This window comes from Stegostoma tigrinum, chromosome 32, assembly GCF_030684315.1.
Source record: "Stegostoma tigrinum isolate sSteTig4 chromosome 32, sSteTig4.hap1, whole genome shotgun sequence".
Taxonomy (NCBI): domain Eukaryota; kingdom Metazoa; phylum Chordata; class Chondrichthyes; order Orectolobiformes; family Stegostomatidae; genus Stegostoma; species Stegostoma tigrinum.
Genome location: NC_081385.1, coordinates 38,458,105 through 38,476,137, shown reverse-complemented (window position 1 = coordinate 38,476,137; position 18,033 = coordinate 38,458,105). Strand labels below are relative to the sequence as shown.

The 18,033-nt window shown below is 41.7% G+C and overlaps 1 protein-coding gene across 1 annotated transcript in view; it reads right to left on the bottom strand.

Moving 5' to 3' along the window:
• st14a (ST14 transmembrane serine protease matriptase a) overlaps positions 1 to 18,033 on the bottom strand; it is a 97,849-nt gene that overhangs the window by 14,695 nt on the left and 65,121 nt on the right. The window contains exons 10-15 of the mRNA XM_048562383.2: positions 17,005 to 17,105; positions 12,445 to 12,575; positions 10,647 to 10,751; positions 1,748 to 1,855; positions 1,122 to 1,235; positions 778 to 903 (exon numbers count right to left, since the gene is read on the bottom strand). Of these exons, the coding sequence (XP_048418340.1) occupies positions 778 to 903; positions 1,122 to 1,235; positions 1,748 to 1,855; positions 10,647 to 10,751; positions 12,445 to 12,575; positions 17,005 to 17,105 (685 nt within the window). The remainder of the gene's footprint in view (positions 1 to 777; positions 904 to 1,121; positions 1,236 to 1,747; positions 1,856 to 10,646; positions 10,752 to 12,444; positions 12,576 to 17,004; positions 17,106 to 18,033) is intronic.

Below are 18,033 nucleotides of genomic sequence, written 5' to 3'. Positions count from 1 at the left end.
GCTTGCTTGGCTATTTCAGAGGATAGTTAAGGATCAAACACACTGCTGTGATCCAGAACAGGTAGAAACAGATTTGCATCCCTAAGGATATTAGCAAATAGAATTTTAAATGACACTGTTGTAAGGAGTGATTGGATAGACTAGGTTCATTTTTCCTGGAGCAGAGAAGGCTGTGGGGGAGATCTGATTCAGGTATTCAAAATTATGAATGGCATAGAAAGGGTAGATCATGAAAATATTTTCCCCGTGGGATCTGAGACCACAGGGTTTAGTTTAAGGTGAGGAGTAGGTGGTTTAGACGAATTCTGAGAATTTCTTTTTCACCCAGAGGCTGGTGGGAATAGGAGTACACTGCCTGGGACAGTGGTAGAGGCAGGTACTCTCAAAACATCTGACCAGTAATTAGATGAGCGCTAAAATGCCAGGGCGTAATAGGCTACGAACTAAGTGTAGATAAATTGGATTAGTATAGTTTGTTGGTCAGCGTAGACATGGTGGGTTGAAGGGCCTGTATGACTCTATGATTCACTTATTTTGTGACTATGTTTCACGGTCACTTTAACTAGCTTTGAATTCCAAATCTTGTTACTTGAATTTCTGCTGCAATGGTGAGATTTGAATCCATGTCCTGGAGCATTACCTCTGGATATTTGGGCCAGTGATATGCAATACCACAACCAGATCTTATCAAATGGCTCAAAGGAATGGAAAAGATTTAGTTCAACTTTCAATATCCAGGAACACCGAAAAGGATGCGATGTAGCAATGAACACTTACTGCAATTCTGCTCATCTGAACCATCTTCACAATCCTTTGTTCCATCACACTCTGGATTCTTCTTTTGGATGCAGAGACCATTCTTGCAACTGTAGGTGTTAGAGGTACAGGGTACTGAACTTGGTTCTACAAAAAGAAAATAAACATCTAATTATTCAAGAGCCAGCAAATCAGCTTCATTCCTCAATACTTCTTTTAAAAGTCTGCAAAGTGAAAGAAGAAAATGACAGTGCCCAACACTCCCAGTACAACATTATGGTTAGATGTGTACATGGTAGTGCCTCTACTATGTCCCAAACACTTCCAAGGAAGCTACAGCTCAAGATTGAGATCCGGCTGCTTACCACTCTTGCAATCTTTCTCATCACTTCCGTCTCCACACTCATTAACTTGATTGCATTTTTGTTCCTTAGGGATACACTTTCCATTTGCACATTTCATCTCTTCAGCATCACACTCTGAAAAATACAGAAATGACCAAACGTGAAGTTATTCCAGTGTCATTCTCCCCCAAAAAATACACTTGGTGACCTTATGTGCTGAGAAATGTGAAAGAAAGTGGTAGAGGAAGTAAAATTGAATGTGGGAACAGTTTACTCCACAGTTCCAAAAGGCACCACCCAAATGGATTTTGGGATGGAAAAAATAAGCTAGTAAGCTGGCTGATGCAAAAACGGCCACATCCCACTAAAGAATATATGGAAAGTTAGCACAGTAGTAAAGACTGAACAAGAGAGACCTGGAATCCTACCAGGGTGGAAGTGACAGTGAGAGTGAAAGGGGGTGTGGATCAGAAGGCACAAAAAAACAGATGACAGAAAAGTTAGAGCAAGGGCCGATGAACGAGGTGGAGTGAGGAAGTTACAGAACCAGTAAGAATTGTGGCAGAGAGAGTGGCAAGCTGGAGAACAGATCAAAGAGTTATTGTAGCTACAATGGTGATCAAATTCCTAGGGATCAAGGTACTTACGGCAGTTTATCTCATCACTATTATCACCACAGTCATCAACACCATCGCATCTCCAGAACATGGATTTACACAGACCGATGTTACACTTGAACTGGTCTTTGTTGCAATCTGCAATGGAGGGAGAAGAAATCAGTAACACAACACTATGAATCCCTCACCCACACCCAGGGTTACTTCACTGTTCTTTTGTGGAAATGGTTTCTCGAATTTGACAACCTATTGTGTCAATCATGTGTTTTCTGACATCATCCCCAAGTGACAGCCCTGATTTTAAGATTACTATTTTGTTCTAAATTTCTGCAGAAGAATTTCCACCACATTAAAATCTAACATTTTAAACTTTTGAATCAGATCAAATTCAAGGAAAGACAAATTGACTTTGTGCAACATGTCCTCACAATCTGATCTTCTAAGTTACACATAAAAAACCGATGTGTACAGAACAGAACACGGTTCTTCAAATTCGATTTGAAGCATTTTGTTCATTTTATAAATCTCACTTGTTCTGCACCATTGTTGATTATTTCTCGTTGGTGTTCATTGCATATACATAGGCAATTAAATTCCTTTGTTACTGCAGTTACTGGGTTATCACTGTTCAGAAAAATATTCTGATTTGCCTTTCTAAGATTCAAAGCAGATGATCTCCTAGTTAGCCCATCATTGATAACCTCACTCTCAACCATCTGTTCTGCATAACCATTACACTGTGCCCAGCTCTGTCTTGGGCACTTGTGATGCAGTGGTACTGTACTTACCTATGTGCTGGATGGCCTTACTTCAAGTCCCACCTGTTCCAGAACTGTGTCATAATATATCAGATCAGAATGATTAAAAACAAGTCTACAAAGCCCTGTCTGTTCAGATCATAAGGAGCAGTGCATTTGCCTTAGTTTGTTTGACTTAATACATAGAATTAAATCTGGTATCATCTGTCAAGTTCAACTGCCTTCTCTTGGTAGCAGTTTTTCCAGAATGTTCAGCAAAATTAACCATTACCAACTAAGGGAAAGAGGAATAGCAGGCACAGTGACAGAGGTTTAGGAACATTACTGCTTCCTTTCTGCCAATAGATAGAGCTACCTGCCTATGTTAGGAATGTGCACAATGGACATACCCTACCCTCCATTTTCACTAAAGTACTGAATTAGTTTTTGACTGCTAATTCCCTAAACCTGAAATTCCACCCTAAACCTGTCTAGTCGCTCTCAGGTCAATCTAATAGTGATCACATTTGGTCACCTGTCCTAATGGTGTCAATTTCTGTTTAAAATTACTGTTATGAAATACCTAGGAATATTTTAATGCGTTGACAGTAGGTGCTAGAGGGTATGGACTGTAAGGAGGGGCTAGAAAAAATATGGGTTGCTTTCTCTGGGCCAATGGAGACAGAGGGAGACTTGATAGAAGGCTGTAAAATTATGAGATACGTAAATAAGTCGATGGTCAGAATCTTTTTCCCACAGTTGAAATGTTTAAAACCAGGGGGCATGCGTTTAAGGTGAGAAGGGAAAGGTTCAAAGGAGACGTGATAGCAAGTATGCAACGTGTAGGAGGAGTCTGGAACGTGCAGCCAAGCATAGTGGTGGAGGTAGATACAATAGGGGCGTTTAAGCGACTTTTAGATAAGCATATGAATACGCCAGAAATGGAGGGATACGGGCCAAGGACAGACTGAGGGAATTAGTTTAGTTTGGTGTCATGTTTGGCACAACACTGTGGGCCGATGGGCCTGTTCCTGCTCAATACTATGCTATGTTCTATATAAATGCAATTTATTCTTGTAATAAATCAGTGATATTTTAATTCATCATTATAAACCAAGTCAAAATCTGCTTTGAGAGAGATCAGAATATCCTGTGCTAATCCAGTTTTCAATGGAGAATCTCACCAGTGGCCTACAGAGCCTCTGCACCTTTGAAGGAATTACTCAAGGACAATTATTCTTGTACTTAGGACAACAGAAGGAAGAATAATATCAAGCATTAAACTGACTTTGCAAAGTTAATGGACTCACAGTTGAATGTATGTCATGCCAACAAGCATTTATAAGATTCTGTTATACCGCTATGGTTAAAAAAAATCAAATCATCTCTTTCCACAGAAGCAAAAATTGAAATTTATCAAGGTATGACTGAGTGTTTCGGTTATTTCAATCAGGAGTGCAATGATAAATTGCTTCTAAATTTTCAACATGATTCAAAAATTGACAAGAAAAATTCTAGATACACAAAAGAACCAGCATCATTAAAAGCATTTCAGCTCCAAAATTGCATCTTGAATTAAGATGTATCTTCTCAGTTGGAACAGATGTCTCAAACAAAAGAAGTTTGTTATTATAGGTGTTATAGAGTCAGCGAGGTGTATGGCACAGAAAAAGGACCTTTGGTCTATCAAGTATGCAACAGTCAAACAACAACCTAACTATTTTAATTCCATTGTCATAATATGCCTTGGCATTGCAACTGCACTCTTTACTTCCTACATGCTTGAGGGTTTCTGCCTCTATCATTCTTATAGGGAGAATGATTCCTGATTCCCAACACCGACTATGTGAAAAATCTTTTCCTCACATCCCTTCTAAACTTCCGGCCCTGTCCTTAAATCTATGTTCCAGGTCAATGATCCCTGTCAAGGGGAAAACTTGCTTTTTGTCCACCCTATCTACGTCTCCTCAGTTTAATACATCTCACCATGTGCCCTGTCAATCTCCTCTGCTCTAAAGAAAAACAATCCAACCCAATCTCTCTTCATAGCCAAAATTCTCTAGCTCTAGCACATCCCGTAAATCCCCTCTGCACCGCATTCACAACCTTTTCGTAATGTGGATTCCAGACTGCCCATAATACTCTAGCCATAGGCTAACCAACATTTTATACAACTCAGTCATAACCTTCCTGTTTCTAAACTCTATGCTTTGGCTAGTAATGACAAGTATACCACATGGCTTCTTGACCCCTGTATCCAATTTAAGGAACCAGTGAACATTCACATCAAGGTTCCTCTGGCGCTTCCTTGGGTCCGACCATGGATTCTATTGCCTTGTTTTTCCTGACCAAGTGGATTAACTTACAATTATCTAGTTTTGTTGATTGGAAGGATAGAAGAGCCTATGCCAAAGAACTGATTTTCCAACTGAAACAACAGCACTGTTGCTCTTGGCACCGACACTGCCAATGTATAGTTTTTCACCACTATTTTTATATCAAATTTCCAGCATGCAAAGGATTTTATTTTAATATTATTAAGGATCTCATTCCAACAAGAGACAATCTAGGAGGAAGAGGCCAACATATAAACCCCAGTTTACACTACATTACTGATCACGTTTTTGTCTATTCATTTGCAACTTCATACAATGCTGAAGCCACTGAATGACAAAAGAATTTAGGCTGGATGTGTTGCAAAGTTGGCTGGAGTACTTGTGGATTGGGAGGCAGGAAGTTAGAACTTAATGTTTGTAAAATGCTAATGGCGGGGGTAGCATTGCACGGTCCCTTTAAAAGATCATGTGCTTTTTCTGTGCTTTGAGATTTAAAATGGATGTCTTGTGAGCAGCAGCTTGGAAGTTTTCAAGTACACAGACAGCACCTGAATTGAAACATTTGTATCAAAAGACTGCACAGGTAGCAGGCCAAGCAGCAGTTTTTACCAAGACAACAAGTTTTGAATTTAGCCAATCAATCTGAACCAGGCACTTAGATACCAAAAACCTATTAAGTTTAAATTTGATCGTTTTGACAACATAGGACCAATCCTATTGTAAGAAATATTGATAGCTCATCAAGGGTATAAAAAGAGAGCAGTTGGACAAAAGCACAAGCTGCTTTTTTTCTTATACTTATTCAGCTCACTGTGTTCAAGCTGCTCTAGTACAGTGACAACACTGGCATCTGTGTAAAAATGTGGAAATTTGCCCAGATAAGTCTCTATTTAATTCCTTTCTGGTCACAGGGAAAAGTGCGAGAAGACTGAAGTACAACTAACGTCATTTCACTTTTTAAGAGGGGTGGTAGAGATGAACCAGGAAATCACAGACTGGAGAGTCTCACGTCAGTGGTAGGGAAACTATTGGGGAAAATTCTGAAGGAGTGAATCAATACCCACGTGGACAGGCATAGGTTAATTTGGGATAGTCAGCATGGCTTTGACAGAGGGAGGTCATGCCTATCCAATTTGTTAGAATTTTTTGAAAATGTGATTAAGTGTGTAGATGAGGGAAGTTCAGCTGATAAAGTTTATATGGGTTTTACCAAAGCTTTTGACAAAGTCCCACACTAGAGTCTGATTAAGGTTAAACAGCATGGAATTGAGGAAACTCGGCAAGAGACTGAAACATTGGCTTAATAATAGGACACAAAGGGCAGTGATAGAAAATTGTTTGTGTGGCTGGAGGCTGGTGTCCAACAGTTACCACAAGGATCAGTACTGGGACCCTTAATTTTTGTTATATACATAAATGATAGATGAAAATGTGATGGGGCTGTAGAACTAATTTGGAGAGGGTACCAAGATTTGTAAAGTTGTAGGTTATAGGAAGATATAGATAGGTTGGTCAGATGAGCAGACCAATGGCAGATGGTATTTAACCCAATAAGTGCAAGGTGATATACTTTGAAAGAAAAAAAATGAGGGAGTATTTAATGAATGGCAAAATTGTGGATAGCTTAGAGGAACAGAAGACTCGGAGTAAATATTCACAGATCCCTGACATCAGCAAAGCACGAGTGGGACAGTTAAAGTGGCATGTGGGACGCTCACTTTCATTAGTGATGGCATAGAGTATAACAGCAAGAAGGTAACACTGGAGCTGTACTGAGAGATGGTCAGGCCACAATTGAAGTACTGCGTGCAATTCTGGTCACCTCACTATAGGAAGAATGTGATAGCACTAGACAGGACAAAAAGGAGGTTGCTTGGGATAAAGAAATTGAGCCATAAGGGGAAACTAGACAGGTTTGGATGGTTTTCTTTAGAGCAAGGAAGGCCGAGTGGGGCGTGATTGAGGTGTATAAGATTATGAGGGGTATAGGCAGGGTAAATAGAGAGCAGCTGCTCCCATTGGTTGAGGCAGCAATTATGAGGGGGCATAGTTTGAGGATAAGGGGCAAGAGATTCAGAGAGGATTTGACTCAAAACATTTTTACTCAGCCGGTGGTGGGAATCTGGAATGCAGTGCCTGGGAACATAGTGGAGGCTTTGAAACCTCACAGCCTTTAAAAATATTTGGACGAGTACACCAAATGTCATAACATTCAAGAATATGCAGGAAATTGGAATTAACACACATTTTGTGGTAGTTACATAGGTACAAGCTCGATAGGCTGAAGGGTCTTTTCTGTGTGGTATAATTCTACGTCCTGTGTACTAAATTGCAGAACAATTTAATCCGGTCAATTGCCACCCCTGTAATGTATTCTCAATTAATAATAGTGATGGAAGGTGTCACCAACAGTACTATCAAACAGCACTTGCATAGCAACAACCTGCTCACTAACTGTCCATTTGGGTTCCGTCAGAGCCTGTCAGCTTTTAGCCTCATTACTGCCTTGTTTCAAACATGGATAAAACAGCTGAATTCTAAATGGTGCAAGAAGAGTGCTGCCCCTGACTTCAACGTTGTGGGGCCAGAGTCCCTGTGTACATTTAAGGTTGAGATTGATTTCCCCTATTGACCAAGAATCTAAGGTTATGGCGAAAGGGCAGAAATGTGGATGTGAGGAATGTCATTGGATCAGCTACAATCCAATTGAAAGGCAAGGCAGGCTAGAGGGGTCAAATGGCTTGATCCTATTCCTTTTGTTCTTATGACCTGGCAATGATCACCTCCAATAAGCAAGAACCAAGCACCCTTGATATTCAACAGCATTACAATTGCAGATTCTTCCACCATCTATATCCTGGGGTTAACCACTGACCAAAGACTGAGCTGGACTAGCCATACTGTGGCTACAACATGTCAGAAGTGAGAATTCCTGCAGCGTTCACCTCACGTCCCAAACCCTGTCCAACATCTACAAAACACAAAAAGCTTGACAACATCCAGGACATAGAAGCCCACTGGATAGTCACCACTTCCACAAATATTTATTCCTTCCACCTTGCAACTATTCTGAAGATGTGTTGCAGAAATTCACTGAGTTCCTTAGACAGTATCTTCCGAAACCACGACAAAGAACAAAGAAACCCACAGCACAGGAACAGGCCCTTCGGCCCTCCAAGTCTGCGCCGATCAAGATCCTCTGTCTAACCTGTCATCTATTTTCTAAGGGTCTGTGTCCATTTGCTCCCTGCCCATCCATGTACCTGTCCAAATAGATCTTAAACGACGCTAACGTGTCTGCGTCTACCACCTCCGCTGGCAACACGTTCCAGGCACCCACCACCCTCTGTGTAAAGAACTTCCCACGCATATCTCCCTTAAACTTTCCTCCTCTCACTTTGAACTCATGACCCCACTCTGGGAAAAACCTTTTTTGCTATCCACCCTGTCTATACCCCTCATGATTTTGTAGACCTCAATCAGGTCCCCCCTCAATTTCCGTCTTTCTAATGAAAATAATCCTAATCTACTCAACCTCTCTTCATAGCTAGCACCCTCCATACCAAGCAATATCCTGCTGAACCTCCTCTGCACCCTCTCCAAAGCATCCACATCCTTTTGGTAATGTGGTGACCAGAACTGTACGTAGTACTCCAAATGTGGCCGAACCAAAGTCCTATACAACCGCAATATGACCTGCCAACTCTTGTACTCAATACCCTGCCCAATGAAGGAAAGCATGCCATATGCCTTCTTGGCCACCGTATTGATCTGCGTTGTCACCTTCAGGGAACAATGGACCTGAACACCCAGATCTCGCTCTTCATCAATTTTCCCTAGGACTTTTCCATGTACTGTATAGTTCGCTCCTGAATTTAGTCTTCCAAAATGCATCACCTCGCATTTGCCCAGATTGAACTCCATCTGCCATTTATCTGCCCAACTCTCCAGTCTATCTATATTCTGCTGTAATCTCTGACAGTCCCCTTCACTATCAACTACTCCACCAATCTTAGTGTCATCAGCTAACTTGCTGATCAGATCACCTACACCTTCCTCCGGATCATTTACATATATCACAAACAACAGTGGTCCCAGCACAGATCCCTGTAGAACACCACTGGTGACAGGTCTCCAACTTGAGAAACTCCCTTCTACTACTACCCTCTGTCTCCTGTTGCCTAGCCAGTTTTTTATCCATCTAGCTAGCACACTCTGGACCCCATGTGACTTCACTTTCTCCATCAGCCTGCCATGGGGAACCTTATCAAACACCTTACTGAAGTCCATGTATGACATCTACAGCCTTTCCCTCAATCAACTTTGTCACATCCTCAAAGAATTCTATTAAGTTGGTAACACATGACCTTCCCTGCACAAAACCATGTTGCCTATCACTGATAAGCCCATTTTCTTCCAAATGGGAATAGGTCCTATCCCCCAGTATCTTCTCCAGTAGCCTCCCTACCACTGATGTCAGGCTTACCGGTTGATAGTTACCTGGATTATCCTTGCTGCCCTTCTTTAACAAGGGGACAACATTAGCAAGTCTCCAGTCCTGTGGGACCTCACTCGTGTCTAAGGACGCTCCAAAGATATCTGTTAAGGCCTCAGCTATTCCTCTCTCGCATCCCTCAGTAACCTGGGATAAATCCCATCCGGACCTGGGGACTTGTCCACCTTAATGTCTTTTAGGATACCTAACACTTCCTCCTTCCTTATGTCAACTTGACCTAGAGTAAGCAAACATCTATCCCTAACCTCAACATCCGTCATGTCCCACTCCTTGGTGAATACCGATGCAAAGTACTCGTTAAGAATGTCACCCATTTTCTCTGAATCAGCACGTAACTTTCCTTCTGTGTCCTTAAGTGGGCCAATCCTTTCTCTAGTTACCCTCTTACTCTTTATATATGATAATTACCATCTACAAGGACAAGGTAGCAGATACATAAGAACATATAATTGAATTTTAAAAAAATTGATGGCTTTGCTGGCTGGATCCCTCAATTTCCTTGCGAAAGTGATGGCAAGCTTACTTCTAGAACTGCTGCTACGTGTGGTTTACATACACCCACAGCGCAATTAGGGAGGGAGTTCTAGAATTTCAAGCCAACAATGGTGAAGGGATGCAGATGACTGGACTGAAGCATAGAAAGTTAGCAGTTTTGCATGAGTCTTCTGAATTGTTGAAAACAGAAGGAGGTATAGTTTTAAGGAACAGCTAAACAAATTTTCTAATTCAAAGTTAAGAGCACGAGCCACAGATAAGGGGAGTCTATTCCTGTATTGCAACCTCATTATGCGACTTTTTAAATTCATTCTAGAAAACAATTAAAGCATTGGGATCAATGGAGACACGGGGAAAAGCATGTTCCAAATCACCAGCCAAAGAATTAAGGAAGAAAAAAAATTCTCTCCTACACAATTGTTGCCACTTCATAGAATCTGTTTCTAATCTTACATCACACCCTCAGACAGCATCATCCCTCAAAGAGAGAGCTGAATGATTAATAGTACTCGGGATGCATTACTTTGCACAAATTAAGTTATCTCCGGTTATCATCTTTTGGTAGGAACTTGAGATGTCCAAACTCATGCTGTTATGTTTTATACAGTATTTTTCCATTGTGTCTGCTTTCTCATCCACTCTTCCTGCTCCGCTGGCTTCTGCCAATTTTTCACAGGATGCTAGATCCATCGCAGAGTTTTCATTCCTCATTCAATGTAGGCCATGTATGGTATGTTTCTCATAATTATATGACACCCTCAACACGCATAATTACACAGGTACAAGCCTACCCTCACCGAAATAAAACATTTTACTGCCAGTATAATGGTAAAAAGGACACTCACCGCAGCCAACTTCATCACTGTGATCCCCACAATCGTTCCAGCCATCACACTTCAGGTCCTTCCCAATACAATTGCCATTCTTGCAAGCAAATCTGTCGGTACAGGCTATTGGGTGTGCGTGTTGGGGGATGGAGAGAGAGAGAGAGAGCAGGACAAGATCCATCAGTTCTAATATCTCAATAAACTGTTACTGCTAGTAGTTCATGCAGTAAGCAAACACAATGTACTTTATAGCAGCATTATCAAAGCAAATATAGACAAATAACCAAAAGTTACATTTCAAGGCAGTCACCAAAAGTGGACCAATTAAAATCGGGGAGACACACAGTAACTATGAGTCAAGACACAGATAGATTTAGAACAACTGTGAGTATGTGCGTGTTACGTTAAATCTTTATTCATTAACAGAATGAGGGTGTTGCCAGCTAGGCATCATTTATTGCCCATCCCTAATTGCCCAGAGGGCAGTTGAAAGTCAGCCATGTTGCTGTGGGTCTGAAGTCATATGCAGGCCAAGCTAGGTAAAGATGGCAGAGATAATAGGAACTGCAGATGCTGGAGAATCCGAGATAACAAGGTGGAGAGCTGGATGAACACAGCAGGCCAAGCAGCATCGCTGACCTTTCAGACCTAGACCCTTCATCAGAAATGGGGGAGGGGGAGAGGGTTCTGAAGTAAATAGGGAGAGGAGGCAGGCGGATCGAAGATGGATAGAGGAGAAGATAGGTAGACAGGAGACAGACAAGTTAGAGATGCAGGGATGGACCCAGTACGGGTGAGTGTAGGTGATGAGGTAGGGAGGAGATAGGTCAGTCCAGGGAGGATGGACAGGTCAAGGGGGCGGGAAGACGTTAGTAGGTAGGAAATGGGGGTGCAGCTTGAGGTGGGAGGTGGGGATAGGTGAGAGGAAGAACAGCTTAGGGAGGTGGGGACAAGCTGGGCTGGTTTTGGGATGCAGTGGGGGGAGGGGAGATTTTTGAAACTTGTGAAATCCACATTGATACCATTTGGGCTGCAGGGTTCCCAAGCGGTATATGAGTTGCTGTTCCTGCAACCCTTGGATGGCATCATTGTGGCACTGCAGGAGGCCCAGGATGGACATGTCATCTGAGGTATGGGAGGGGGTGTTGAAATGGAGTTGCAGGAACAACAACCCCTTGACCTGTCCATTATCCCTGGACTGACCTATCTTCTCCCTACCTCCCCCACCTACACTTGCCTTTACTGGCTCCATCCCCGCCTCTTTAAACTTGTCTGTCTCCTCTCCACCCATCTTCTCCTCTATCCATCTTCGATCCACCTCCCACTCTCTCCCTACTTATTTCAGACCCCTCTTCCCCTCGCCCATTTCTGAAGAAGGGTCTAGGCCTGAAACGTCAGCTTTCCTGCTCCTAAGATGCTGCTTGGCCTGTTGTGTTCATCCAGCTCTACACCTTGTTATCTGGGTAAGGATAGCAGTTTCCTTTCCTAAAGACATTAGTGAACCAGATGGGTTTTTCCTAACAATCAACAATGGATTAGTTGTCACCATTAGATTCTTAATTCAAGATATTTTGTTGAATTCAAATTGCACCATCTGCCATGATGGGATTCGAACACATCATTGAAATGGGCCAGAATCTGGGTCTTTAGATTAATAGTCCAGCGATAATACCACTAGGCCATCACAGGAAGCTTAAGGACATAACAGGCAGAGAGAGTTTGGGCTGCTTTAATCATTCTATACATCACCTCCTTGTAACTTCCCACCATTTCTCTCACCTGCCCCTACACCTTTAACTGCCGCTCTGCCACTTACATGTACTTGGGTCGTAAGACTCAAAAGTAGCAAAAAATCCCCGATCCGATTCTGCCTCATTAGAGTGGAACCTCACCGTCATCTCACTCCCGTGACTTAGTTTAATTTGCATTGATTGCTTTCCACAGATCCTGAAACACAAACAGGGTACATATAAAGCAACAGTAAGAAGTACAGAGCACTTCAAATATAGTAAAACTAATCTAAGCACATAAAAGAAATTGTGACATAATAATAAGAGATCAAAAATCAAGTTGCTGGAAAACTTGGCAGGTCTGGCAGCATCTGTGAAGAGAAAAAACAAGAGTTAACACTTCGGTCCAGCAACCTTTCCTCAAATGGATGGTTCTGAGGAAGAGTCACCAGACCCGAAACGTTAACTCTGTTTTTCCCTTCACAGATGCTACCAGACCTACTGACCTTTTCCAGCAACTTTGTTTTTGTTCCTGATTTACAGCATTTGCAGTTCTTTCAGTTTTAATAAGAGAGAGATATTGAGACAGGTTTAAAAAAAAGTAAAATCACCACAGTCCTATTGGACCATAGGACTGTTCTACTGTTCTCTCATTAAACAGAAATGCCTAGAGATGGTTTAACTTGACGGCCACCATGCCTCGGGTGAGGGGACAGGTTGAGGAGTCTCCTCCTTAATAACCTCAGTGGCTGCAGGTATTGAACCCGTGCTGTTGACCGTGCATTGCAGACCAGCCATCCAGCCAACTGAGCTAACCGATGCCCTTGTATTTGACCAACTTTCAAAAATGTTTTAAAATAATTTCTTAAAAGTATAGAAATATATAAAAAGAGGAATACAGGAGGTTTGGGAGTTGGAGGAATGGCAGTTGAAGGAAGGGCCATCAATGGTGCAGCATTTAAAACAGCGGGAGCTCAAAAGCCTGGAACTGGAAGTGCAAGGGCTCATGGGGCAGGAGGATTGTAAAAGAGTTGGACGTGGATAAGGCCATTGAGAGATCAAGAATAAGCATTTCTCAGAAGCAATGTCTGAACTTATATAGGACACTAGTTTAGTCTCAGCTGGATCACTGTCATGCCCAGAAATGTGCACAATCTAGGAAGCACGAATACAATTGCGAGGGGTCACAAAATTATTAGGAGACTGGTTCCGGAGATGAGGAAGTTTTGTCATTAGGATGGATTGAAGAAGTTGGGATTATTCTTCTTGGAAAAGAGGGTCTAGGCTGAGAGAAGATGTGACAGAGGTGTCAAAATCATGAAGAGCTGGAAAGAGCAGATAGTGAGAAATTGTTTCCATTAATGAAATGGTTGGGAATGAGAGGCAGAGTGACTCAGTGGTTAGCACTGCTGCCTCATGGTGCTAGGGATCCAGGGTCGATTCCAGCCTTGAGTGACTGTCAGTGTGGAGTTTGCACATGTAGCATTACATGAACCCAAGATCACAGTTGAGGGTGTCTTCATGGCTACAGAAGATGACAAACATAGGAACACCACGCATACAGGAGATACTCATTTGAGTTGGCCAATGTTGCCTACCTCTTATGCTACAGGAAAATATGCGCCGAGATATGGTATATTGGTGAGACCATGCAGATGCTATGGCAACAGATGAATGGATAACACACAACAAATGCCAGACAGGAATGTTCCTTCGCAGTCGGGCAACATTTAAGCAGTCAAGGATAAGAGTCCTCCAAGGCAGTTTTCATGACACACAATGCAGAATCGCCAAACAGAAACTGATAGCCAAGTTCTGTACTTACGAAGACGGCCTCAACCGTAAGCTTGGGTTCATGTCCTGCTATGTATAACCCCACTGTACTGTTCTGTATCTGTAAAATCTTCCTTACTGTCCTGTTTTGACAGTATCACCTTGATAACTTGTTACGATCTGTCTACCTTAATTAGTTTGTACGGTTTTGGATTACTTGTTACTTTGGTTTGACCTTTAACATGTGACTCTTATGACTATCATGTTATTCCAGGCATTTGGTTTGTCTCCAGCAACACCTCATTGTTAACTTTTTGTGATGATCTCCCAGCCTCAATTAATTGGATTATAGATCATCCCCTTCCACTTACTATTCCTGCAGTATTGAAAATAGGGACAATAAGTTTGCAGATTACAAGGAAACCTGTGCAAATAATGAGTTGGAGAAAAACTACAAAAAAAACTGTAATGCAAAGGGATTTGAGTGGTTCTGAATGACACAAAGTTAACTCGTGGAAGTGGCAGGTAATCAGGAAGGCTAATGGAATATTGCTGCTTATTTTGAGGGGGTTTAAGAGTAGGGAAGTCTTATTGTAACTGAGAACCCAACATTCGGAGTACTGAGAGTGACAGTTCAGAGAAGATTCACAAGGATGAGCCCTTGTATTGCAAATACATTAAGTGCAAGAGGCTAACTAGAAAGGGGGTAGGACCCCTTAAAGATCAAGCAGATCGTCTTTGTCTTGAACAACATGAGATGGGAGAGATACTAAGTGAAAATTCTGTGTCTATTTTTACTGTGGAGAAATAAATGGACTCTAGCAAACATACAGAAGGAAATATTGATGTTTTTAAAAGTTCACATTACAGAACAAGAAATTCAGGAGGTCTTAAAGAATATAAACGTGGATATCTCCATGACCTGATCTCATGTATCCCAGAATGTTGTGGGAAGTAAGGGAGGAAATTGCAAGACCCTTTGCAGAAATATTTGCATCATCTATAACTACAGGTGAGGTGCATGATGACTGGAGGGTAGCTAAGGTTGTACCTTCATTTAACAACGGTTGTAAAGAGAAAATGGGGAACTATATACTTGCAAGTCTGACTTCAGTTGTGGGTAAATGTAGGAGATGATTTTAAGATAGGATTTTCAGATATTTAGAGTGACAAAAATTAAGTGGGGATAGTCAGCATGGTTTTGAGAGAGAAAAATTGTGTCTCACAAATTTGATTGGTTTTTTTGAGGAAGTTATTCAAGAGATTGATGAAGGCAGAGCAGTCGACGTTCTTTACTTGGACTTCAGTAAAGCCTTTGACAAGGTTCCACGTGGTAGACTAATTAGTAAAGTTCGGCCATATGGGATTCAGAGTTAGCTTGCCAATTGGATACATAACTGACTTAACGGCAGGAGACAGTGTTAAAGGGTTGCTTTTTGGACTGGCAGTCCGTCACCAGTGGTATTCCACAGGGATCTGTCCTAGGTCCTCTTTTGTTTGTCATTTATACAAATGATTCAAATGAGAATATAGAAGGCACTGTTAGTAAATATCAGGCAATAGCAAAATTGGTGGCATAGTAGACAGTCAAGAAGGTTTTCAAAGGTTACAAAGAGATTTGGATCAAATGCGTCCGATAAATGGCAGATGGAGTTCAATCTGGATGAATGCAAGGTATTGCATTTTGGCACAACAAACAAGGGTAGGGCTTATACAGTTAATGGTAGGGCCTTGTGTAATGTTGTATAACAGAAGGACCTCAGGGTGCAGATACAAATTCCTTTGAAGTTTGTATAGCATATAGACAGGGTGGTTAAAAAGACATTTGGCACACTTGCCTTTATTGCTCAGTCCTTTCAGTGTAGGAGTTGGGATGTTATGTTGAGGTTGTACAGGGCATTGGTGAGGCCTTTTCTGGACTACTATGTCCAGTTCTGATCACCCAGTTAAAGGAAGGATATTTTTAAGCTGGAGGGGGTTCAGAAGAGATTTACCGGAATGTTGCTGTGTATGGAAGGTTTGAGTTATAAAAGGCAAGCTGGATAGGCTGGGACATTTTCCACTGGGGCATAGGAATTTGAGACGCACGGTTATAGTCGGTCATAAAATAACGAGGGGTGCAGATGAAGTTAAGTGTAGTTATCTTTTCTCTAGGCTGGAGAATTTCAAGATGAGGGGCACATTTTAAGATGAGAAAAGAAAGATTTAAAAAAAGGCACAAGGGCAATTTTAGAGGAAGGTTCGCATAGAATGAACTTCCTCAGGAAGTAGGGGGTATGGGTACCATTACAACATTTAAAAGACATTTGGAGAAGTACATGAATAGGAAGAGCATGGAGGGATATAGGCCAGGAGCAGGCAAGTGCAACTAGTTTAGTTTGGGATGATGTTTAGCCTGGCGTGGTTGGACTGGAGGGTCTGTTTCATGCGTATAACACTACGTTGAGATTCTTGTCACAACAGTTAGAAGAATGAGAGGTGGTCTCATTGAAACATATAGGATTTTTAAGGCACTTGACAAGATAAATGCTAAGAGGAGGTTTCCTGTCATGGAAGAATCTAGGACCAGAAGAGATCATTTCAGAACAAAAAGGCGCCAATTTAAGAATGAGATGAGGAGGAATTTCTTCTGAGGATTGAGTCTCTTTGGAACACCTTGCCAAGGAGAGCTGTGCTGGCAGAGTGTTTGGGTAGATTTAAGGCTGAGATAAATTCTTGATCTGTAGGGGAATCAATAGTTATGGGGAAAGGACAGGAAAGTGAGAATGAGGAATGTCAGATCAGCAACGATCCTATAGAATGGCAGAGGCCCAGGGGCCGAACAGCCTACAACTGTTCCTATTTCTCATGATCTGTCAGTTTGAATAACTCACTTCTGGCTATTTATTTCCACATAATCTTCGCAGACTCCATTCACTGGCTCTTGAAGAAGAAATACCTTGAATTCCACTTTTACCCGCATGGAAGGAGTTGCCTGAAGAGAAAGATGATCCACACTTAACACACATTCACAGATGAGAAGGTACAGACAACATTAGTAATAGACAACATCACTACACTGAACCCTGAATGGAGAGAAAATCTAGCCATCTTCTCTTGACATTTCCTAACATTTCCATCATTAAATCCCCCACTATCATTATCCTGTGATTACCAATAATGAGAAAATGGTGCATAAATGTCATGACAAGAAGAGCAGGTTAGAGGTGTGGAATCTTTTCTTTAAATAAAAAAAATGTGAGATGTGTTTTTCGCAACAAAAGCAGGAAGACAAATAATCTTAATGGCTATAAATTGAGAGGATGTGCAATGAGATCTGGGTGTCCTCGTACACTAGTCACTGAAAGAAAGCATGCAGGTGCAGCAGGTGGAGAAGGCAGCAAATGTTATGTTGGCCTGCATGGCAAAAGACTGCTCGAGTACAGGAGCAAGGATTTCTTGTTGCACTTATACAGGGCCTTGGTGTGGCCACACACTTATTTTTTCTCCTTATCAGAGGAAGGATGCTCATGCTATGAGGAACACAGCAAAAGATGAATCAGCCTGACTCCTTGGGTGGGAGCACTGACATGGAGATTTTGAAACAATTAGGATAATATTTGCTGGCGTTCAGAAGTACAAGGGGGTTCTCAGAAATATACAAAATTCTAACAGAACTGTACAAAGTAGAAGCAGGAAGAATGTTTCTGATGGCAGAGGAACGTAGAACCAGGGATCACAATCCAAAGACACAAGTAAACCAGTTAGTACCAAGATCAGGATAAATTCCTTCACCCAGAGAGTGACAAGCTTGTTGAATTCACTATTACAGAAAGCAGTCAAGACAAAATTATTTTATGATTTCAAGGAGGCCTCAGATACATTTCTTGGGGCAGGAGGCATCAAAGAATATGGGGCAAAAG